At 40.3% G+C, this 24,585-nt stretch overlaps 1 protein-coding gene across 1 annotated transcript in view; it reads right to left on the bottom strand.

Annotated features, from left to right (window-relative positions):
- Nucleotides 1-3,835: 3,835 nt before the first annotated feature.
- Nucleotides 3,836-24,585, bottom strand: part of PCNX2 (pecanex 2) — a 238,070-nt gene continuing 217,320 nt past the window's right edge. The window contains exons 29-34 of the mRNA XM_074948848.1: nt 19,285-19,429; nt 17,279-17,509; nt 16,575-16,849; nt 15,044-15,228; nt 6,971-7,419; nt 3,836-5,698 (exon numbers count right to left, since the gene is read on the bottom strand). Of these exons, the coding sequence (XP_074804949.1) occupies nt 5,528-5,698; nt 6,971-7,419; nt 15,044-15,228; nt 16,575-16,849; nt 17,279-17,509; nt 19,285-19,429 (1,456 nt within the window). The 3' untranslated portion in view covers nt 3,836-5,527. The remainder of the gene's footprint in view (nt 5,699-6,970; nt 7,420-15,043; nt 15,229-16,574; nt 16,850-17,278; nt 17,510-19,284; nt 19,430-24,585) is intronic.

Genomic DNA, 24,585 nt, shown 5'->3' on the forward strand with positions numbered 1-24,585 from the left:
TACTATTAATTTTTCCATGATAAATGCTAGCTAAGCCATCTGTCAAACCCTGTTAGCATTCAGACACCTCTTGCAAAAGAAGAGCCCTTTATTTTACTGCATTCTCAGATTTACCCGCCTCTCTACATATAATCCCTCCTTTCCTGGTCATTGATATATAGGGTCAAATTTTTAGCTACACTTGTGTGTGTTCCAAACCGGATGCTCGCAAACTTGTGCAATTAGAAGTTTTAGCTGGCAAGTGTTTGCATGTGCAGTCTTGTGTGTGCGCACACAGTGGTCCAACCAAAAATATACTTCCTAATGTGGGTGTAACTGCACTTCTGCACCAATGCCCCATCACTTCTAGCACTTACACATAACTAACTTTATTCTGAAGATAATCATGGGAATTTCCTTCTCAGAGTGAATTGGGAAAGAACACTGGTCTGCTTTGGTAGCAGTTTTCTCAAACTGCCCAGGGAAAAATCCAGAAGGGTTGGTGCCTCGAGTTCGTTTTCCAAGTCCCTGTTCAACCAACAAGGTTTCTTGAGTTACAGCTGTATTAGTGGTTCGTACTAGCCATGCTAATTAACAGGTTATCATGCAAAATTTATAATATTACACTTACCATATCCCCAAATCTGAGTGGTATAATACTGTGCTGAGAGAGGACATTCCCTATTACTTAATCCACACATTCCACAGTCTCCAACTAGTGTGAGTGTTTCCTCCATTAATTCAGGTTAGAAATAAGGCACAATTCTTTCACTTAAATGGGAATAGATTACCAAAGGGTCTAGTGGATTCACCATAATTTGTCCTGGGCTTAAAACCCATCCTACTGAAGTCAATAGGAGTTTTTCAGTTGAGTTTATGGGAGCCAGATTGGGTCTCTTTCTAAAACAAAACAAAACAAAAAACGCAATAGCACAGCCATAAACTATGAGCTTGATGTAGGGGTTACTGAGTGAAAAATCTCTCACTCGTGTTATGCAGGTGGTCAGACGACGTGCTTTTAATGGTTGCTTCTGGCCTTTAAATCTAAGTCAGTCCCAAGGTAATGCAACGTGCCTGTTTCAAATGTTCAGTAAGGGGGTGAGAAACGAATGGTTCCAAATTAAGTTCCGCTCTTATGGTACCCTACGTTCATTGTAAAGGCAAAAATGTATTGCCTGGTCTCACACGTGCAGCCTATTTGGAAAGCCTTAAGAGCACAGTGACAACTAGAGCATTGACAATTCCCCTGATCAGCTCATTTACCAACAGCAAACACTGTGTGACGATAACCCTCTGATACCGCAGCAAGACGCCTGATGACAATGTTACTGCACCTGCACGAGTGCCTATTTTGTTTAAGCTCGAGCATCAAGGACATTGTTGGCAAGGAAGTTTATAACAATTCCAGCATAAAACAGTGCAGATAGCCTGACATAAATAGAGGCTGCATTACTGAGTATGTGTCAGCCAGTTTTTTACTCGTGACATTTGGAAAGTCAGAGAGGGGTAAGTCTTTACCATTGGACCTGCTGCAGAGTTAATAATAGGGCTAAGAAATATCAGTCTTACAGAATTAAGTACAAGTAACAGTAAAGTGCTCTAATTAATTATCAGTCTCCCTTCCCTGGAGCAGGATGAAAATGGCACTAATTTGGTAGTTAAAAGGAAAAGGAGAGGGTTATTACATGCTGACAAATTTCAGTATTTATTCAGATGTCCTAAGGTGAGTTTCTTGGTACATCTAATCCTGACCCTGACTTACACAGCCTGTTTACCCAAAGAAAAGCAGGCTGGAGGTAGACTGAAGTCAGACCAAAGAAGCCATTTCCCCCTTCCCCTATCCTCAGAACCTAAGCAGATGAGCTATGAATTAAACCTCGAAGACGCCCAAGAACTTGATGACTACAAGGAACTCTGAACAGTTCCGAGATGGAGAATGGAAATCACACTGACCTTAAGTAGGCTTGACAAAGTTTGTCCCACTCTTGGATGTAAGTGTATATTAAGTCCTTCTGTTTCCTATCGACTGTACAATCAGATAACTTCTATAAACAAGGCTTGGGGTCTGCCAACTGGTGACCAGATGCTAGGGTGAACATAACTGATTTAGCAGCCCCTGGCTGGTTTCACTAATGTTGCTGAAGTAATTGATTAGATACTCTGGGCAGATTCTGACCTTATTTCCATGAGATGAGAGTCTGACCTTTACTGCATGACTTGAGCAAGAACAAATTAGTGAAAGAATAAAATAGGTTTAAGGAAACAAACCAAGAGAGGGAAAAACAGTTAATCTGAGGGCTAAAATGGGACTAGTTCTGCAATGTTCACACTTATTTTACCATATACCCGCACTGCTCTGCTTCCTCGCTCAGTCCTGAGACGTTATAAGGATCCCCCCCACTGCTTTCCTCCCACTTTGATCATCAGTAAAATGTCACCTAGCCAGGCTCCATACAACACTCTGACTATTTTTATCTTTGCCTGTAGCTACAGTATTTGGGGCTAAGGCTCTCCAGGCGGATCAGTGAATGGGGTGGTGCCGTCATTCCCTCATCACTGATTGTGCTTGGAGAGTGGGAGCTTGTCTTCCTCAAAGGTTGGTGCAGTTGCCTATTAAGCTGGGGGTGTCCTACTTGAAAGCAGCAATAAAGGATTCACCTGGCAGCAGATTGGCCACCCACTGCTGCATCGCATGGGTCATAGCAGTGCTGCTCTCCAGTATATCCACCACATTTTGGAATTAGGGGAATGACCAGTGAGCAGGCTCCTTGCTACACAGCATGTTGAGTAAGTGACTTCTTGCCCCTGCTGTATTGGAAAATTTCAGCATGTCACCCAATATTGATGCGTTGGGATCACGCAATATATATTTAAAGGTGTTGGTCACAGCCATCCTCCAAACACCACTGTCGCTGCACACTCTGAACATGTAACACAGACAGACTGCTCAACCATAACAGCTTAGTCCTATACAATGCTGGATGGATATTGTCTATAGGAGAACCTCAGAGCTGTGAACACATACTGGAGGTTGTTCGTAACTCTGAACGAAATGTTATGGTGGTTCTTTTCAAAAGTTTACAACTGAACATTGACTTAATACAGCTTTGAAACTTAACTAGGAAGAAGAAAAATGCTGCTTTTAACCATCTTAATTTAAATGAAACAAGCACAGAAAGTTTCTTTAACCTGCCAACTCTTTTTTTAACTTTCCCTTTATTTTTTAGTAGTTTACATTTAACACTGTACTGGCTTTTTTTTTTTTTTTAGTCTCTGCTGCTGCCTGATTGTGTACTTCCAGTTCCAAAGGAGGTGTGTGGTTGACCGGTCCGTTCGTAACTCTGGGGTTTGTAACTCTGAGGTTCTGCTGTATAATCTATTTGTAGCTCATCTAGCTCCAGTGTTCAGAAAAACAAGACAATTACCAAAAGTCATTCTTATTCAATAAAAACATCCACCTAGACCCCAATTTCATGATTCCCAACAGAGCATCTTTGATTATGCTGTGGGCACTATTGCTCACCTTAAATACACTGAAGATATAAGTATTCTTATTGACAACATAGCCAACATGGTCAATACAAAGCTACGGGCTGTTGTCTCAGAGAATACCAGTAATGCTTCTTTTTTGTAATTGTTACTGTTGGGAAAGTTTAACATTCCTGCTGTTCACCCAGCCAAGATATTTCAATAACAATTTTAAAACAAAAGAAAAATATCTGCAACATATATATAGGCATGAAAAGTAACTGGATACTTTGACAAAATCCTCCCCTCCCCCCAACAGGCAGTTGGGATTTTTTTTTTTTAATAACTAAAATGTGTCGGGATAAAGCCTGTTGTGAGAGGCCTGGGGACCCTGTGCTTGGGGGGGGGGGGGTAGGAAGCTGCCTTTATCTGCACACCTGTGCAGCAGCAGGTTGGGATTCATTGTGAGCACTCTCCTGGTGCACAGCTGCATTAAGAGGACCTGGTCTGTTGGCTTGAAATAGGACTAGAAGCCTGGGCTGTCCTCTGGTGCAGCAGCACTAAAGCACATGCTCCTGTCACCTTGCCCCATCCAGGCCCTGTGGACGCAGGATCTCTCAGTGGTGCCTTCAAGGCCAGCACATTCCACTTTCTCCCGTGTGTGGCCATTATGAGGGAGGGCAGGATTTTGCCCATAATGTTCAGAGCTTTAGCACCAGGCTAATTTATATTAAGTAGTGGGAGACAAAATGTGGATTTCCAAAGTCTGCAAATCAGCAAGTAAGCAAACAAATATGACTGAAAAGAATGACAATTGCTGCATCAGAGAGTGTACTTGGCTCACTTATTTTGACCAGTGTTGTTTAGGTTGTTTTTTTTGTTTGTTTGTTTTTTTTAACAGTATTGCATATAGATGCCATGGTAATGGACAGGGTCTGTGAATGTGAAGGCAACAAGTATATTGTGTAAAAGTAATGAGAGCTCGCTACAGCATCGCCAATTCAATCTTGCTCATTAAGTGGGACGAGACAACCTGGTTTTGTGTAGAAAACCACCATGGCTGTGGATTAGCATGATAAGCATTAGACAGGAGCTGCTGTAGTTACAGTAAAGAGGAACATTGAGACACCAATAGTTGTAAATTGTTTAATTACAAAAAAATGTATGAGCATGTGTGTGTATATACTATAGTACATTAAGGATTTGTTTTAGCCTCTTGGCTTCAGATATAGGCATGCATTCCTGTCAACTCAACAGGAGTGCGAGATTACATGTTAGAGCAGTCTTGTATATAAAACTGCTTTATTTGCAAATAAGGAGCACCATATGCTTTGTGAAGGCTTTCCATGCACTGGCTATACTTGTTCTCAAAACTTGTCTTGTGGCAATGTGTAATCTATCTCTTTCATACAATATTTCAACATGGCTGCATGCAGTATATCTTCGCCTATATTAATATGTTGCTATACGTAATTACCATCTGCGTAACACTAAAGAAAAGGAAGAATGAGGCTTGCCTTTAAAAATTCTCAGATTTAGCTCTAATGTTACAGTGTGTATTGTACTGTCCTATTACATGTTCTATTCAGAATTTTTCTTTGTGATGCATTATGTATAAAATGCCAATTATTTAACATGCAGTCCTCTTTTTTGTTATGGCAGGAAACAGATGTCTGTGTGCTTTTCGCCGAGTTGCATTAAGATCTTCCATTGCTTTCACTTGCACTTCCATGCATGCTTCTTTTTGAGCACGTCCAGATTTCCACCACAAGTGGGTCAGCACCGCTGCGGGGGAAGGATATCAGGCAGAGTTTATTCATTGTTTTAGAAATGTCAAGAACCTGAGATGAAGTTGCACTGCATTTAGGACATCTTTAAAATCTGTAAAGGTCCTTCCATCCCCACATGCTGAGCCTTTCTGCTGAAGAACATCTGCACAATGGGATTCTCTCTCCGAAGTTAGAAAAATAAAGGGGTTTGAGGTTTGCTGTTACACTTGAAATAACTGCAGCTGACTGACCTAGATGTGTTTTTCTTTACTTTGAAGGAGTACATATGGCCCTTGAACTAGGAATATTCCTCACTGCTCTTCTGAGAGGCTCTGTTGAGAAGCTGTATCCTCCAGTGCCATATCCTCCTGGCTGGCTCTTCTACACTCCAGATTATGACTCTCAAAAATGTCATGGGCAGGACCTAGGTCTTTTCGCTGTCTAGATTTTGTAGCATCAGTCACTTCATAAGTCTCGGAGAACTGCTTAAAACAAAATGTAGAATAGTTTAGGAAATGTCTAGATGGCACTTCATTTGGTTCTTTTCAAAAGGACATTTTGAAACAAAAACAGACAGATTTCTGGACTTCATACAGTTTTGTGTAATTTTGTATGATTCACATTTATTTATAGCGTGAACTTCAGGAGCTAAAAAGGAACTAGAGAAGACCCCGGCACTTGTCACTCTTCATGTGATAACAGCATAGTACTGCCTGCAAGAACAGACTACCAGATAGAGATTGTGCAGTTATACCTACATTGTACTGTGCCTGATCATGTTAAGGCTGAAAAGGATGCCCCAAATTATCCCTAAATGTAATGAGTCTAATTCTGCTCCAACTTCACTAGAAGACATCCTGTGCTAAAGCAGCGGGTTTAAATAAAAGCCTTATTTCACATCACACGCTGGCATGTAGCCACATTGACTGCAAGAGCTCACTTAGTGGCTGGCCACGCAAAGTGCTCGGCTTAGCTCTCATGACTTCAAAGGGAGTTGAGAATGGTTGGCAGGATCCAGACCTTAGACGGTAAACTCTTTGGGCAGGGGTTGTGTCTTACCTGTTTGTGCAGTGCCTTGAATGTCTATTGGTGTTGTAGAAAGACAAAAAATAATACTTGCATAAGTAAGGCAAGCAGTAGGCCCTTGGTGAATAATGCTCAGTCCAGCAGCAGCTGGAGATCATGGCAAAACTCATTGCCTGATGATTCCATGATGCGGTTAGGATGAAACTAACTTCAGGCATGGACAACCTGGGTGTCTTCTGGATTAATAAATTTTTATGCTGTGTACATGAGAAACCAGACTTGGGCTATCCATGTCCAGTGATTTTGTCCTAATGACAGCAAATCAACTTACTCGGTTCCATTTGGTAATGCCAAATGATTTAATGTTAATTATGCCCTCAATCTCTCATTGGATTTGCCAAACCACTTCACGTCTAAGGACTGTGATTTTATTTTACCAGTCTGGAGGGTCTGTATTGAGGATGATGGACTTCAGGAAGGAGATTGGCTGGAATCAAAAGTTAAATCATACACTCAAGTAGCCAACCAAACAAAATACTAAAGTGCACACACACATTTTCCCTGGGGAGAGACTGAGAGAAAGAAAGAATAAACTCATGTGACAGATGTTGGTCACATTGCTTAATGCACTCCTGGCAGACGCTTGAATACGACAGGGTGAGGGCAGCATAAGAACATGAGTAGAACAGAACAGAATTATAGCTCCTGCTAACATGACTCTGCCTTACCCGTGTTGCTTGGCTCGCAGCTCTAGCAGATGGACCCATGGTAATGTTGACACTGCTGGATGACTGGGTATCAGTTGTGTTTCCTCCATCAGCAGCTGAGAGCCCAGAAATCACCAAAGCACTTGAAAAACTTCTCTTGCCAAACAGAAGGCTGAGAGTAGAGCTGGTGGAAGAGGCCAGACTGGACCTGAGCATTGCTCCAGCTCTATCCTGGACAGTCAACTGGCCGCCAGCAGGAATGGCAGGGGTTTGAGAAAACACAGATGTTACAGAGTTGTGGAAGGACAACTGGCTTCTGGAAAGCCTTTGGACAATTTCATGGGCAGATGTGGAAGCTTGGATAATAGGCTGGTAACTTTCGACAATTGGTTCAGAATGACTTGAAACAGGTGGCCTCTGGTTGAAGGCAGCATGTGTCTGAACAGACTGACTCCTGAATTTTCTTCTGCCTTTAAAAGAGAGTAATAGTTTTATTTTAAATTATGTTTTCAGTTACATACCATCAAAGCACACGTATTACTGGTTCTATTCTTTTACTAGGGTATATTTTACATAGTGTTTTTTATCACACATACACTTTTATACTGTGGATCTAAACACTTTACAAACAAACATTCAGCGAATCATAGAAATTAGAGATTGATAAAACCTATGAAGTCATTTGGTTCATCCGACTGGCCGTGCAGAATGTTTCAAATCTTCTAGTGTCTTTGATGGGAGCAGAATTTGACCCTTTGTGAGGAACATAAATAATATAACTATTAAATCCATTTCACAGATGAATAAATGGAGAAACAGAGAGTGAGATTCCCAAAGAAACTTGGGTGTGGTGATGCTGGGTGTCACCATGCCTAACTTTCAGGTGTCTAGAAAATCACTGTAATCCACAAAGCCAGAGTTTGATGCTCAGGCTCCCTATACAATGAATAGGGTACTTCAGCATGGTATTCACAAAAGCCAGCATGCTAGGTGGCTCCTCGCCTAAGCTAGCCAATGGGAAATGCCAAAGCAAAGGCTGTATCCTAAGCCCACCCCTCTGAGGGAATTTGGTGCCTAAGGGCTGCAGGGAGGTATCTTCCTCTGCTTGGGATTCTCAGCTACAAACCTTCTCTTGGTGTTAGGTGCCTCCACCATTTCTACCAGAAGTGGAGGAGGAGGCTGTCCCTCAACTTTTAGCCCAGCTGTTAGGGTACTTACTTAGGCTGTTGGAGACCCTTAGGATATGAGGGGATTTGATCAGGGATCTACCACCGCTCCAATGCATGCCCTAACCACTGAGGTATGGGATATTCTGATGTGGGGCTCCCTCAGTTTCTCTTGTTGAAGCTGTTCTACTGTGGAACTCTTAAGTACCTAAATCCTTTTTTGAAAATGAGATTTAGGCTCCTAAATCAGTCGGGCATTGCAACGCTGAGCACAGCAACGTCCCAATACCGCTAAAAAACTCAGACCGAGGGCCTTAGAAAATTCTACTCCTAAAGCTTTATATAGTTTAATTGCAAAAAATTGCAAATGAAAATAAAGTAAGGTTACACAGAATTACCCTTGCGCTTGGGGACTAGGAATGTGAAGACGCTTCCACCTCAGTGTCAGAGGGCAGAGTATTTATGACAAAGGAAGTTGTCTGAGGCCAAGAATTTAAGAGGAAGAGACCTTTGTAGGGGGCAGATTATTCCACATCTACCTACTGCAGGGTTTTTGCACCATCCTTTGAAGCCCGTGGTTCTGGCTACTGTCAGAGAAAGGATACTTGTCTAGATGGACACCAGGTCTCAGCCAGTCTGGCGATTCCTACGTTTGTACATAATTCCAGATATGTCCTAATGTTTACAACCCAATACCTCACACTCACAGCCATCACCCACATGGCCAAAAGACTACACAGGACTCCCGCTGGAGTCCACCTCTGCTCCTCCCTGATTGGACAGAAGGATTGTGACTGAGCAATGAGAGCCACTTAAATGCAGAGTTGATTTATATATTTTTTATTCTTGTATGTTTGCATGTTCACAGAATAAAATAATAATAAACCCCACCCACAAACCACTGAACACACCAGATACCTGCTTGTGGACACAATCAACTCCCCACATCACAGACAGCAGGTTGGGACACACAGCAGGCATCTAATATGCTTGATGCTTCTCTGTATTGATGCTATGTCAAACTCACACAGAGCACCTGTTCACCTGAGTGCAAGCCTGGCATTCCATAGCCAGGAAACCCAAAATATTAACATATGCTGGTACTTCAATGTCATAGCCATAACTGTGGGTTTTAAAAGAGTATTAATATTTTTGAAAGCAGCAAACCTGTAAGACCTAATGATGCAGGCATGAATTTTGCCTTTCAGGGATTCCTAGGTTGTTAATTTTTCCCCCCAGTTCATGAATCAGGAAGGGGGGAAGCAAAGGGGCTGAAGTTCCATTATAAGCAGCAAATTCCCTCCCTATCCGCTGGCTGGCTCCTCCTCTCTTTTCCATATATAAAGTGGCAATAACATGATGGAAGCAGCTTAGCTGGAATAAAGTCTAGTTGGCCCAGCAAGTAGTGAGCAATTTTCCATACCATTTACACCACATTATTTTTACTTTTATACTCAGAACTATAAAAAGTACACTTGCAAAAATGGCATACTGGGCAGTGGCCCCTGTAATAAAAGCCTCATTACTCCCACTAAAGCTAATGCAGCTAAGCCTCATGCACTGATTAAAAAATGTGCCCATGGATTCTCCGCACTTCAGATGGGTTGACTGGGGAGAGTGTTAATGGTAATTAAAGACAGGCCTGAGCTGCAAAGTTTGGAGCTAGATGTGGTTCTGATTTTCCTAAAGATCCAAAGTGTTTGAACTCTGGGGTTTTGGTTAAGCCCTATTTCTAGGTCAGTTGCCTATTTTAATGTTATCTTCTTAAAATATAAAGGACAGATATGCATTAAGAAGAGAGAGGCTGTGATGTGTTAAGTTCAGTCAAATACGGACAAACATCTGTTCATGATTTAAACTGCCAAGCTGACCGCTGTCCAAAAATATTCTATATTCATCCCAAATTCAGCAGTTACAGTGCTGTGTAGTAGACCACCCATATCGACACATAAATAGCATAGCCCCTGAAAACACTTTGGAAACAAAGGCTGTTCTATATGCTGTATTGTAAAGACAAGACACTTTTTTTGGTGCACCCAACATATTTTCAGTGCTCCTGATTTTCCTCATTTTTATGTAGGGCTGTAATTGCATTTTGCAGACTGAATGGCACCAGCCAGTAAAGTGAAATATTAAATTAAGAAGCACTAAATACAGTTGGTTCATAAATTGTAAGGTCAGAAGGGACCATTGTGATCATCTGGTCTGACCTCCCATATAACACAGGCCATAGAACTTCCCTGAATTAATTCCCGTTTGGATGTTTTCCTAAAAGATGTGCTCTAGTTCAATCTTGATAGAAAAACTTCCAGTGATGGCGAATCCTGCATAACCCTCAGTAAGTTATTCCAATGGTTAAATACAATCACTTTTAAAATGTGTCCCTTATTTCTAATCTGAATTTGTCTAGCTTCAACTACTAGCCCTTGACTCTTGTTATACGTTTGCAAGAGCCTCTGTTTTTAAATTTCTGTTCCCCATGCAGCTTTTTGAAAACTAATCAAGACTGTTAAACTAAAAAGTTTGAGCTCTTTGAGTCTATCACTATAAGGCATGTTTTCCAATCATTTAATATTCTCTTGGTTCTTCTCTGAGCCCTCCAATTTATCAATATCCTCCTTGAATTGTAGACCTCAGAACAGGACATAGTATTCCAGTAGCAGTCACATCAGTGCCAAATACAGAGGTAATATAACCTCTCTAATCTATTCTCATTTATACATCCAAAAATCACATCTGTCTATTTGGCCACAGCATTACATTGGGAGCACATGTTCAACTGATTATCTACCATGACCTCAAAATCCATTTCAGAGTCACCACTTCCCAGGATAGCATCCCCCACATTCTTTGGTCATAGATGTGTGACTTTACATTTGGCTGTAGGAAAATACACATTGTTTGCTCGCACCCATTTATCAAGCAATCTAGATATCTCTATATCAGTGACCTGTTCTCTACATTATTTACTACTCCCCCAATCTGTGTGTCATCTGCAAATTTTATCAAGTAATGATTTTGTTTTCTTCCAAGTAATTGATAAATATATTAAATAGTATAAGACCAAGAACCAATCTCTGTGGGATTCCACTAGAAACACACTTGCTCAATGACGATTCCCTGTTTACAATGACATTTTGAGACCTATCAGTTTGCCAGTTTTTAATCCATTTAACGTGTGCTGTGTTAAATTTGTATCTTTCTAGCTTCTCAATCAAAATGTCATGCCGTATCTGTCACAGTTCAGGGCAACTGCACCTGTATTTCACCTCTATGCTCCAACAAGGGCACCCACTCTCAGGCTTCCAGCTCTCCAGCCATTGCCTTTCTTGGGTGAAGACCCAAGTCTCACTCCCTTCTGACTGGGATATTTCCAGGCTGCACAGTTCCCTGCCTTCACTATGTTATTCGCAGCAGAGAGGGGCTGCCCAAGCACACCTGCTTGCTTTCTCTTCAGTGATTGATAACAAAGTGATTTTCAACAGTTATTTGTAACACACAACTCTTCCTATGCAAGGCTATTTTATTCTTAAGGCAAACAACATTAAAGAAAAAACATATTAAAACAATACTAAAACCTATACGCATGCTAATAAGTTTACCAGATACCATCACAACTCTAACATGGACTCAAGCAGGAGTATGGGGTGTGGTCACGAGTCAGCTCAGAACAAGCACCCAGTCTTATGGGGCCTCAGTAGGCCCAGCCCTCCCAACTCAATCCTAAGGCTAGGCGATCCCATAAACCAGAAGTCTGTTTGCGGGGTCAGGAAGAAGGCCATTGAACAGTTTAAAAGCTGGCTATTTGTTCATAAGTCCTTTCTTTGTCTATTGGTCCCTGGAGAATCCAGTTTGAAGTAGTATATGTGTACGTCTCCAGAGGGCCAGGGGGTGTCTTCAAAGGGCTGATAACCAGAGGAATTACATTCGCATCACCTGCCTACCAGAGAAGGTACATAGAATGCCACAATAACACATACACAATTGCATTTTTAATACAATGGACTCCAAAGGTATCAAACCTAAATCAATAAGGTTTAATTTAATTCAATACAATTCATTCGGGATATTGTAGATAATTGTCAGTCTGTCACAATATCAAGTCAAATGCCTGACAAAAGTTTAAGTATACTATATCAACACTATTACCTTTATCAACCAGACTTGTAATCTCTTCAATAAAAATATCAAATTAGTTTGACAAAATCGATTTTCCTTATGCCCATGTTGACTGGCATTCATTATATTACCCTCCTTCAATTCTTTATTAATCAAGACCAAAATCAGATGTTCAATTATTATGCTGAGATTGACGTCCAGCTGCCAAATTTATAATTACCTGGGCCGTCTTGTTTACCCTTTTAAAATATTGGCACAATATTAGCTTTGAGTCCCCTGGAACTTCCCCAGTGTTCTAAGACTTATTGAAAATCAACATTAGGATCCAGAAAGCTTCTCAACCAGCTCTTTTAAAACTCTTGGTTGCAAGTTATCTGGACCTGTTGAATTAAAAAATGTCGAGCTGTAGCTGCTTTCTAACATTCTCCTTAGTTACTTTTCGAATGGAAACTATTTCATTATCTACACCATACGATATAAATACATTATCTGGCTTTTTCCCCAAATACAGTGCAGAAATATATTTAACGCTTCTGCCTTTTTTGCATTATTATTGATGATTCTACCATTTCCATTTGGTCATGGACTAATGCCATTGATAGGATTCCTTTCATTCCTAATATAATTTAAAAAACTCCTTCTTGTCCTTAACTCTAGCTTCTGATTTATATTACTTTCATCTTCCCCTTTCTTGCATTTATTATATATAATTTTCTTAAATGATTTTTATAGCTGTTTTCACTTCTCCTCTAAGACAGGTTGGTTTTTTAACCAATGTAGCCTTTTATCACTATTGTGGCTTTTTGGGCATCTAGTAAAATGTTCTTAAACAGTTCTCAGTTATCACTCATTATCATTTGAACCCCTCAGGATCATTAGTTTACAATTAAGCTTTCCTTTCTGATTATGGCATTGTCAAATTATAAAAGCGCACAGGGGGATTTTGCTCCAACACAGGAATCAAAAGCAGCAGTTGTAATCTTACAATATAATTTATATTCATGGTAAGATTCGCTCCAGCCTTGTCCATTATTTTTAATGTAAGAGCCAACAGATATAACAAGAAATGAACAAGTATCCTGTTCCTAGTTCTCTGCCTTAATTTATAACCTACAGCACAACTGTGATGTACAGTCAATTAACTCAACCTTTCAGCAAGTCCTGAGCCCTCAGAGATATGATGAGTATGACTTATTTTACACCAGTTTTATAATTTTACACCAGTATTTCCAGCGAGCAGGTAGCTAGCCCTGCCTTACAGATCATCACAAATCTAAAATAGTTTTTGGCTCAGAATATAAGTTCAAAGCATGGTTTTGTTCATAAGTGATGAGGACATGAATTATTCCATATCAGACTGACTGAAGAGGTCTAAATGTTGGCTTTTTTCTGATGAATACTGTATTTATATAATGGAAGCTACACTAGAAAAACAATCCCACGTGCATTAGTGATCAGGAAACCCTCTTGCTCATATAATTCAGGACATTTTGTTTGCTTTCCCCAATATCTCCCATTTAGCAATTTAGTTAAGAATTTGGCAAAATTTTAGGGTTAGAGTTCCTAATAAACAGTCAAGGCACAGGGCTCACTGAATTCACTTTTTAACTACTTCCCATCTGTGTTCGAATTTCCACCATTACAAAAGGCATCTCCTGGTCCAGGGATCTAGCATTCAGTAGTTTGTCAGTGGGGACTCAGGTAACTTCTTTGATAGCCATTCTGCTTGTCCTATGCCCTCCCAATAACCCTCCTCTGGAAGAATAAGTCAGAAGGTCACCCCCTAAACATGCCCGCTTAATAATTTGCTTGGAAATTAGGGAAGTTGAGATCTCTATTTCTTATATTAGGATTTCCAGTGGACATTTCTTTTGTTCTCATTCTGGTCCCTTTTGCCCTGCTCAGGTGTTGCAAAGGTGTCAGAATCTGATCATAGCTAGCCAGAAGACAGTTCTCCTAGTGAAGGGGAACCCTCTGTATAAACAGGGGAACTGACTCCTGTGCTTATTTGCACTACTAGTATATGAGACAAGTTGGAGGTAGGAAGGGGCTGTGGCTAATGTCATATGGTCCCTTAAGATGTGGACTGGTTCCCAAGATCAAGAAGCTGTAATCCTAACCAGCTCCTTGACACACCTCTCCTCTAATCCTCTACATTGAGTGGATCTCAGACACAGAGGCGAACCTGGCCCATGATGTCACTTATAATTTGTTAAACTTTTCAAAACACTGTATTTGGTATGAAGTGTAATAATTTGGCAAGATTCTGGGCAGCATCACCATCTTTACCAGGCTCACGCATCCCATCCAGCTCATCAGTAAGTTAGCCCATCACTCTGGAATTAGTTTCAGAGCAAAGAAACTCTGTTTTTATTTTGGTTAATTTCTGTGAACATTCAAACTCAATTCAGCTCCAGCAACTACATTCCTCCCTGTCTCCTGCTGTCTTCCTCTCTTTGATAATGTAATATAAATCATGAGAAAGTGAAGAGTGGACTGTGTGTGCTGTCCTCAGCTTTACCAGAGCACGTAAATATAGGAGTGGCCTAATAAATGTAAAATTTGGTGAGTTGAGAGCTGTGAAGCTTTTCTGAGGTCAGACTCACCAGCAGGTGTAGTAATCTGAATCACAGTTTATATAGTCTGACTCCACAGAACCTAGAATTTTAGATCATTGTTCCTCTAAGTACTTGACTGCATCATGTCCTAAAGCTATCAAATAAAACATCAAACACCCCAGTCACATCCTCCCTGAGGAACGACAAGCCTAAACGGACAGGTAAAAGAGCTCATATTTTGGTATACATACCTGCGTATTGACGGGAATCTTGTGAAGGCGGCTGCATCTGGGGGGATCCATTTCTTGTGTGTTGTGAGCTACTACTCTGGCTTGAATTACCTGCGGAATTGTTGCTGGATGAAGACCCACCTCCACTATCCACCTCTTCAATGTTGTTTCCACTGTTGTGACTTGCATGACAGTCCTTCCGCATTCTGTTTGTGAGATGAGACACACTATCAAGTTATGTGGTTTATTAGAATTTGTGCGGCCAACATTAGAGAAACTCACAGTACAAGTGAATAGCTGTGCTCCGACCAGCTCTCTAGATGTATTCAACAGGCAAATAACAGGGCTCTGACAGTTTTGAGGATAGTCATTATATTACATTATAGTTATGTTAGAGGTGGGTAATTTGGTTTAGTCAAAATAAAAAGCAATATAAAACTCCTTTCATCGCTCAAACCAAATCCGTCTTGGTAGGTGGCCTTGGAGCCCCGAAACCCAACAGCATACTTAATCCAATGTCAAATTGCTCCCAAAAGGCGAATCTTTATATGAAGTAGCCAAGTGGCATGCTCTTCTTTCCCAAATCTCATATGCTCTGGAAATAAAGTGCACTCTGGGAGATTAATATACAAAGCAAACCCCAGAGTGCAGGTTAGAGCAAACAGGGATGCAGCGATGGGGTCAAGCAAACCAGGGTCCTGTCCCTTTTCTACAGCCATGAAAGGAATGGAGTGGATGGCAGGTCAAATGCACTATTCCTGCATGAAGAGTGCTTATAAGAGTGACAGAAGAAATATGTGAGACACAAAGTTAATGGGGAGAGAGCGAGAGCTATTGGGGTTATATATCCTGAAAGTTGGGGCCTGATCGTGGAGATTCAATAAAAGGTTAGACTGTGTAATACTGTCTGATTTTGCATTGTCTGGTCTTGCAGCTTTGACAAGTGACAAAGTTTCATAGTGGCATAATTTGATTGGATATCCTGCAAAATTTGCAGTATTTGGTAACATATGCAAGCTATAAATCATTAATCTTTTTGTATTTTTTGTTATTTCTTTATGAAAATTACACACACACAAAAGGTTTGGTGTATTTTGGATAAGTATCAGAACTTGGGAATGCTGGTCTGACCCAAACTGCCAGAGCTTTGGAGCATAACACCTATATTCATGTTTCAACATGTTCAGAGTCACTGCAATGTGGAAAATCTATACTGCTATTTACAAAAAATAAAAGGCAAAATGCCTTGGAATCATTTTTATTGAGAGAAATCACTCTTTTCTGAATAAGAGCATTGCCAATAAGGCTAAGGAGTATGATGATGATGCTGTCTGGATGACAGAGGACTGTACTTGAACGTCATTAATGGAGCTCAGAGTTTTATTTCCACAGTAGTTGGGAAGCTATTCTATATATTTAGCTACGGTTGCACCCATCAGGAAATAACAATTTTTCCCACAGAGTGAGAAACTCTCTTAATAGAAAATAACGTGATTGCAGACTTCCTCCCCTGCAGATCATAATACAGGCTGAATATTGTCTAACCACCTACCTTAACCACTTGGATCTGAACCATGTTTTAATGTTGTCCAAACTGATAGGTCCACCCCAGATGTTCATCAGCTGGCTGTGTGTCCCTATGTACGATGTGGTTAATGGGGAAACATACATTGGATATCCCAGTGGCTGATCACATGAAGAGTTAATCAAGTTCCTCAAGACTTGTTTATTGTTCTGGATACTACCTCGCTCTGGATTACGATTGCGCAAAAAAATTAGCTCCTGTTGCTGCCCAGCCCAAAGCCCTCTGACACATTCCTTGTTTACCTACAGTTAAATAGAAAAATATGGACCACTTGAAAATGTTTTCAATTTTAAAAAAATACTATGATGGGTGTATAACCCAAACAGAACAGTACTTTGCATTTATATAGTATCAACGAATCTCAGGAAATTTTACAAATATTACTCAGATAAGCTTGAATTTTTATTTCAGATGAGTAAACAGAAGGACAGGAAATTTAAGGGAATTGACTCTGGCCAACACAGTAAGTCAGGAATAGAACCCATAAGTCCTGGCTCCCAGTCCCCTGCCCCAACAGCCTGATCAACCTCCCTCTCTTAGCAAAACCTACTTATTCAACAATGGTATCCAGGTCCCAAGAATTCACCAAGTGAAGACTACCTGTTTGTGTAGTGCCCTAAACACAGATGAAATAATACAAATCTGAAATACTAGAAAGGTATCTTTGGTACCTTGATAACTTTGAAGCTCAGGTAGCTTTTGTGGAGCATAATAACTTTATATTCATCTGTCCCTTCATCCACTATATGTCTCAAGGTGAGCAGCTCTTCTTTGTTAGAGAGTACAGCTCTGCGCCAGGCAGGGTCACCCTCATGACAAATTACAATCTTTTCCTCAAAAGACTGGATTGCCTCATACAGAACTGCAGGGTCCTCATACTCATCTGGACAGGTGAACTGGTCCTGGTATTAAATGAAATGAATATTACTATGGTCAGACAGTTCCATGAAAAGAGAACCGTTATTGATGATAAACTAGTTCCTGCTTTCATTGAAGTCAGGGACAAAGCACCTGTTGACTTCAGCTGGAACAGGTTTGTGCCTATAAAGACTACATTAGAGCTAACACAGGGAGAGGGTGGGGATTGGAACTGTTAACACCCTAGTACTATAGAGGGCTACATGAAGAAAATGTTTGTATGATTACAACTAACTTACAGAGTATCCAGCCTCTTTACTGGATAGACAGGAAGAATGGCAGTTTAACCACTTTTTTCTTAAATATGGAATTGAAATAGATAGACCTGCAAATTCTTTCATGTAGGATGTGACTGAAATAGAACAACCTGTGAAATGTTGTACTTTAGGTGGAGCTCCATTATTTATTAAAAAACAAAACAACCCCCCCCCACAAAGCTGAACAACATTTAGAGAGATATCACATTATTGTGCTGGATCTTTATCTGATACAAAGTAATACTACCACTGTTAATGTAAGGAGACAATGTCAGTGAAGCGTGGGAGTTCATATGCTTTATACAGCAATTTTAAAAACTTGTTTATAGCTGTTTTAAAAGAAAAAAAAGATTTGTTCCTGTCTATCTAAGACATTATTAATTAATATTCCCTTATAAGTTATCAGTGTGTAACTTACCAGCATCACAACTCCCCCTCATCTCTCTCCATAGTGTCCTTTGAAACTTTTAGATCTCCCCCTTTGATCTCTAGGCTCACAGCCTTGGCAAAATGTATGTGTAAGTATGAGATGGAGCCTGCAACTCGGCCACTCTTTGCATTGCCCCTGCGCAAGTGTTTGTTGCAGGGTTGCTTATCTGTAGCCATTGGGGGTGCATTCCTGGTTGTTTTTCCAACAGCCCCCCAGCAAGCTAAATCAATACATCCATACAGGAAAGTCTAATCACCCAATATATCTATGCACTAACTCACTGACCCAGTTACATGCAGTGTTCATAAAATTGTTATTGATCAGTATTCTTAGATTATTACATAGCAGCTCCACCATCCACTACATTCACAACACATATAGACAATGCTATCTATTAAATAACATGTTATATAGAACAAAAACTACTGTATGGTTAGTTTACATGAACAATAATCTGCTCTGAGTTATACAGATGTAAATCTGGAAAACTGCAATGAGCTCAATGGAGACACTCCAGGTTTACATCTGTGTAACTGAGATCAAAACATGGCCCCACTGTCTACATGTTCAGAAACCTCATGGTATAATCAATGAAACAGCTGTGCCATTTGACTGATAAGAAGGGTCTTAAGCCTTCCAAACAATTTTCCCCTCAACTACATTTTTAAAAGACAACAATATCAAATCATTTCTTTCTTAGCACATAAATGGTTAATAAAATAGCAATCAAATTCATCTGATTAAAAAAAATATCTAGGAATCAGTCTTGTAGTTCCTGTGCAGGTAAAACTTTGACTGAAGTCAATGGGAGTTTTGTCTCCATGAAGATCAAGGAGTCTGGAATATAAATGATTTAAAATTGAGTGTGTGTGTGGAGGGAAGACAAAGAAAAAAAGATCAAACGGTGCAATGTATGCCAGACACACACAACCGTGGTCTAAGCTTTTCTATTTTTGTCAAGCAAGTTATCCAGAATAAAGCCACAACTACAACAATTCCTCTCTCATTTTATTTTGGGCCAGTTTCAGAGCTTTCCTGCATTTCCTTAGGAAAACATGTACAATGCACCTGCCTGATGTAGCTTCAGGGACATTCTGACTGCTGGAGCGACAACCTTATGCAACAGATCCATGTCTGCAAACACCCATTCATCTTTTGCTGTAACTCGAAAGTCTCCTTTGAACAGAGCATGGAGTCCATAAAGAAAGGAATCTAAACTGTAAAACAACAACATTAGTTATTCCCGGAACAACAGTTTCGTATTGAACCAATCATTGCAAATAGTTTTCCATTTTCACAAGTTCCAGGAGTTGATAGCATCCCTGAAAAAGTGAGAAACGCTACACGTAGTTCTGTTTAGAAGCTGTGGTTCAACTTTAACTACTTTCTCCTGCAGCTTGCACAGTAAATGAGTGACTTCAAAATGAGAGTAAATTGGATTGCAACTATTAAACAAGTGCGGGTACTTACTAGTAAGGTTTTTAGGTGTATCTTGGGCTGATCATCTGACCTACACCTAGGAGAATACTCCCATTGATACCAGTGGTCTATTTACATGAATATACATCGCAAGATTGGGCTCCTTATTTATTGACCTTTAAAATGTATCTAGTGCCATTAACTTTAGTGGTTTGCACTGGCAAGGCACAGAACTTTAGATACAGATATGCAGATGCCAACACAGCTGCACAAAATACTTTCAATGAAGCCTGAAACCTGTCTGGTTTAGGGTTTCATTACAAACCTGAAAGTTAAACCAGGCATGCTGTAAAGTGCATTAAGATTCATGAACATTTCAAGGAAACCTGGGAACAGTTTTGAGGAAACTTTGGGGTGTTTTGCATTGAAATAATAAAAAGTACACTGTTCTGCGAGGTTTTGATAAGAAACCAGATGGAACTTGGTGCTTCTGACTGAGCTTGGTTTGGAAGTTTTGAGTTTGCTTGGGCTTGACATACTCAAAGCAAGATGCATGGGGTGCAAATTCAGGAGATCAAAACCAAAGAAAATGTTTGCACAGACACCTGGGAGGCAAAACTACTAAGTTCAGCTCTAATGCTTATCTAACACCAAAAGCTTCCCAGGACTGTAACAGATGTTTACAAAAAGTTTGTATTTTTAATGAAAATGACTTAAATTGCAGTCCTAAAACTATTCAGAAAAAGCAGGCCATGGTGTTCAAGAAAATAGAATTAGACCTTGGGACATCTGTTACAAACCCACAGGACATTGTTTAATCTACCTGACATGATTTTATTCACTTTTACAAGAGTGAAGTTTTTTTACATTTTAAAGACTCTTAGGAGAAAAGCAATAAGATCTTAGAGATTTCCATTACCATCCAGGCTTTCTCCAGAGAATGTGTGAGCTCTCCACTTAATTGAGCTTTTGTAATTATTTTAGGAGAAGGAAAAGGGGAAGGGGCAGGGTGGAAAGTAATTCTCCTTCCAAGGGAGAGAACAGGGAGATTAGGAAACTGCCTGGTCTATCTTCAGCTGCAATACATTTCTAATTTTGGCCTTAGTGGGTAGCATGTTTTAAAAACTGTAATAGAAAGATATAGGCTATTACCAGCTGGATACCAATTTTGTCTTTAAAGGTGCTGTGTAACACAAACCAACTAATCAGCATGAACTGAAGCATACTGCACATAGACTGAAAGGCAGAGACCGGGGTCACTGCTGGGAATGTTATAAATACAGGCAAGCCCCTCTGAGTTCTTCATTTACATATGGTTATGAGTATTTAATAATACAGGGTGGGATTTTTTCAAAAGGGCCTAATCGAATTAGACACCTAACTCCTTTTGACTTTCAATCAATCTCACCCAGAGTTTGGAAAATGCTAACATCCTGGTTTGTACCTGGGAAATCAGTATAAGGAACCAGTTTAGAAAACAGATTAATGTATGTATCCAGTCTAGACAAATACATGTTTCAGAATGAGTCATATTTACTTAAAACTGGTTAGAAGTCCTTCTGGCCCCCCCTCCCCGCCAAGTCACCCATTTGAACAATCATCCAGCATACAACTGAATCCTCACATGGAGAAATTGCTATTGTATTTTATCCTTTTACAGGATAAAAATTAAGAAAAAGCTACTAATAATGAGATTCTATAGTGTAGTTTTTCTCATGCAAGAACATCAAATCTGCAGCAGGAGGTTGTCTGGGATGGGAGGAGAGTAGACAGCACAGTGAACTGGTTTTTCATGTCCAGAGATTCAAGTCCAATTCTTAAAATCGCAGCTGATGAAGAGTTTGCATTCTCATCAAAGACCCTTAAAGACATTTGTGCATGTTACACAATCTGGTGTGAGTGGTAACACCTGCTAAAGAAAGGTCCAGGATTAGACTGGCTATGGATGTTGCAAGTAAGAATTCAACTGCATCAGCAGAGTGGTGAGTGGAAAGCTTGCATAGCACCTGCTGTCACTGTGCCTGGATTTAGAAAGAACTGTCAACCCCCATTGTGATGTATACTAAATTCATCCACCAAAACTTCCTAAGAACCACGATTGCTACTGCAAAGGAGATCCATATCAGGAACAAAACAGTAGTGGTGGAGAATCTAAAGGACAATTACATTAAATATTATATATCATCGAAACATAAGGCTGGAAGGGACCTCAGGAGGTCACCTAGTCCAGTCTCCCATGCTGAAATAGGATTAAATACACTTAGACTACCCTGATGGATGTTTGTGTCTATTTATCATCCCTGACAGATTATATATGTCTCCTGAGACAACGGGATGAATTTATTCTATAAAAAACAAAAAAATAAAAACAAATTTAAACAAGTTTTTTCTTATGCTGATCATAATTAGACGTGGGTACAGCCTTCCTCTAGTTGGACACAGTCTCAATTCATCACTTCCATGTACCGTATATTTATTAGTCAACACAACATGCAGCCATTGTTATTTCTCGCGTTAACATGCTCTGTATTGAAGACTCACATGGGATTATCATGAAGCGATAGCCAAGTTCTTTGATTTCTGGCCTCTCTCAGGGCTGGGTTTAGTTTCTTGGCCCAGTTTTAACATACACATTTTAGTATCTCTGTCGTAGTTATTAGCTCACACCAAACCCATCTGGCTACAATAAACTTCCATGCCAAAGAAATTACATTTACTAAATGGAGATGTAAATGCTACATATGGCACTGTTTCTAACCCTATTAGGTAAAGCATTAAAAACTGATGTCAATTAAATTAAAGACTATTCTAGAGTCTAGTATGTTTTTTATACTTAGGACTGAACTGTCCCTTAAAGTGTGCCAGTGAGGAGGGGATTAAGAGACTGGATAATCTGCCATGATGGCCCCATAGTTATCAGAGGCAGGGCAACCAAGCCAAAGCAGAACTGTCCTCCTTCTCTCTGAGTCCAGGGCAGACATTCTACGCAAACAATGGTTGTGCGTGTCCACACTACTTTTTGTTCTGAAAAAATACCTTGGTGTTGCTAACACTGGATCTTCCGCACTAGTGGTAGCAACTGTAGGAAAGGTAGTGTAGACAGGGCTCTGGACAGCCACCAGCATTTTCACCACCGTGTCACGTCACTCTGCTCGGCAGAAGTCTGTATGGCATGGTGGTAAAAAAGATGCTGGTGCCTTGTCTAGATTAGGGGAACCACTATTGAGATGGTAGAAATGCTTGGACATTCCTCAGTCTAAAATGCTATTACAGATGGGACTCTGGGTTTATTGGGTGGGGATGTATGGAGCCAAAGGAGGACAAAACTTTGTTCCCCTGGCAAACCCATTTCTGGCAGACATTTTAGAGGGAGTCACTGCTCCTCATTAGATACCATAGTGTTAGGTAGTAGATTAAAACCTAAGCTAGTTCCAACTCACACCCTGAGCATTCTACCCCCTGAATGGAGAGGGGAACACAGGCACAGGCAATCAGCGGTCCATACTGGCTCCTCAGCCAGCCGGGATGGTGAGGGCAGGTGAGAAGCAACAAGGAGGGACAAGCCCTCTGCCTGCGTTGGTAACAGAATTTTCCATTGAGCCTCAGTGTGGGCTAGTGTCTACTTGTGGACTCTTCAGACTTCTAACAAGAAGGAGGCTAGACAGAGACAGGGAGACAGAGAGTTTAGGATTTATCTGAGTAAGATATTGACTCTGGCTTCACCCATTATGCTGTTGGAGTAATTGTTTACTGAAACCTGAGACTCCTTGCTTCCTCGAGAATTCTACAGATTGGTGATGAGAGACCAGACGGTAAATATATTTGAGAAAGAGAGCAAGCCCCAATAAAAACATCACACTGAAACCTTAAGAACTCAGTTCCTCAAGAACTCAGAATCCTAGAATATCAGGGTTGGAAGGGACCTCAGGAGGTCATCTAGTCCAACCCCCTGCTCAAAGCAGGACCAAAGCAGAATCCATGCAGTTCACAGACCATTCCGAATGTGCTCTTTGCAAAGCCACAACACCACCCCATTGAGGAGACAACAGCTAGGAAACGCCAGAGAGGAAGCCACATGAACTTTCCCTAGTAAGTTACTTTTCCTGCAGTCTTGTTGCAGGAGGGGATGCTTTAGCCCTAGATTTATATGAGGATTTCTGTCCCCCTGTGTGATACAGAAAGCTTCCCTTAAATTTTACAATGATCTGTATGTCTTAGCTGACACTGGGGATATCTTTTCTGCTGTGCTAGACACATTTACTTCTATCAGCTGCATGGGATATTTTGGATCCTAAAATATTATTAGCTAAGGGCTTACTTTGCTTTAATGAGTATATGTAACTCCCATTTGCATTCATGGGAATTGTTTCCAAACATCTATGACAGAATACACACATCCTATAGATTTTAGACAAAGCCTTTGTGGATTAATTTACTTTACAGTTTTAACAACAGTAAAAGTTATAATGGTGAATATTCAACAATTCTGTCCCGTTACTTTCTGGAACCTCAAAGTTTCATACTAGGCACATTTAAAAAAAAAGAAATCTACATGTATTACCATTAGACAATATATTTTATCAACAGGGACTTAACAATTATTTGGTAGTATCATAGACAGAGTTATAAAAACATCATGGGCCAGATTCGTCCATCATTTATACAAGTGCAACTCCTATTTATCCCAATGGGAATATACATAAATGAAACAGATAGCAAAATGTGTCTCCCTTATTCTGTTCTGTTTAGTTTAAAAACATTATCCTCTACTTCTTATCCTATCCTTTCTTCACTTGTCCTCTATACTAGACCTGCACTGTCCTTTAGGGTAATCTCATTTAAAGCCATTCAAGAGAAAGTAGATTTCATTCAAGAGAAAGTAGGTTAAACTGAGAGAAATCACAATGATACACGCACTAAAAGAAATTTAGGACTGAACTCTCCCCTTGCACTA

The sequence above is a fragment of the Natator depressus genome, chromosome 3 (assembly GCF_965152275.1).
Source record: "Natator depressus isolate rNatDep1 chromosome 3, rNatDep2.hap1, whole genome shotgun sequence".
Classification (NCBI taxonomy): Eukaryota; Metazoa; Chordata; order Testudines; family Cheloniidae; genus Natator; species Natator depressus.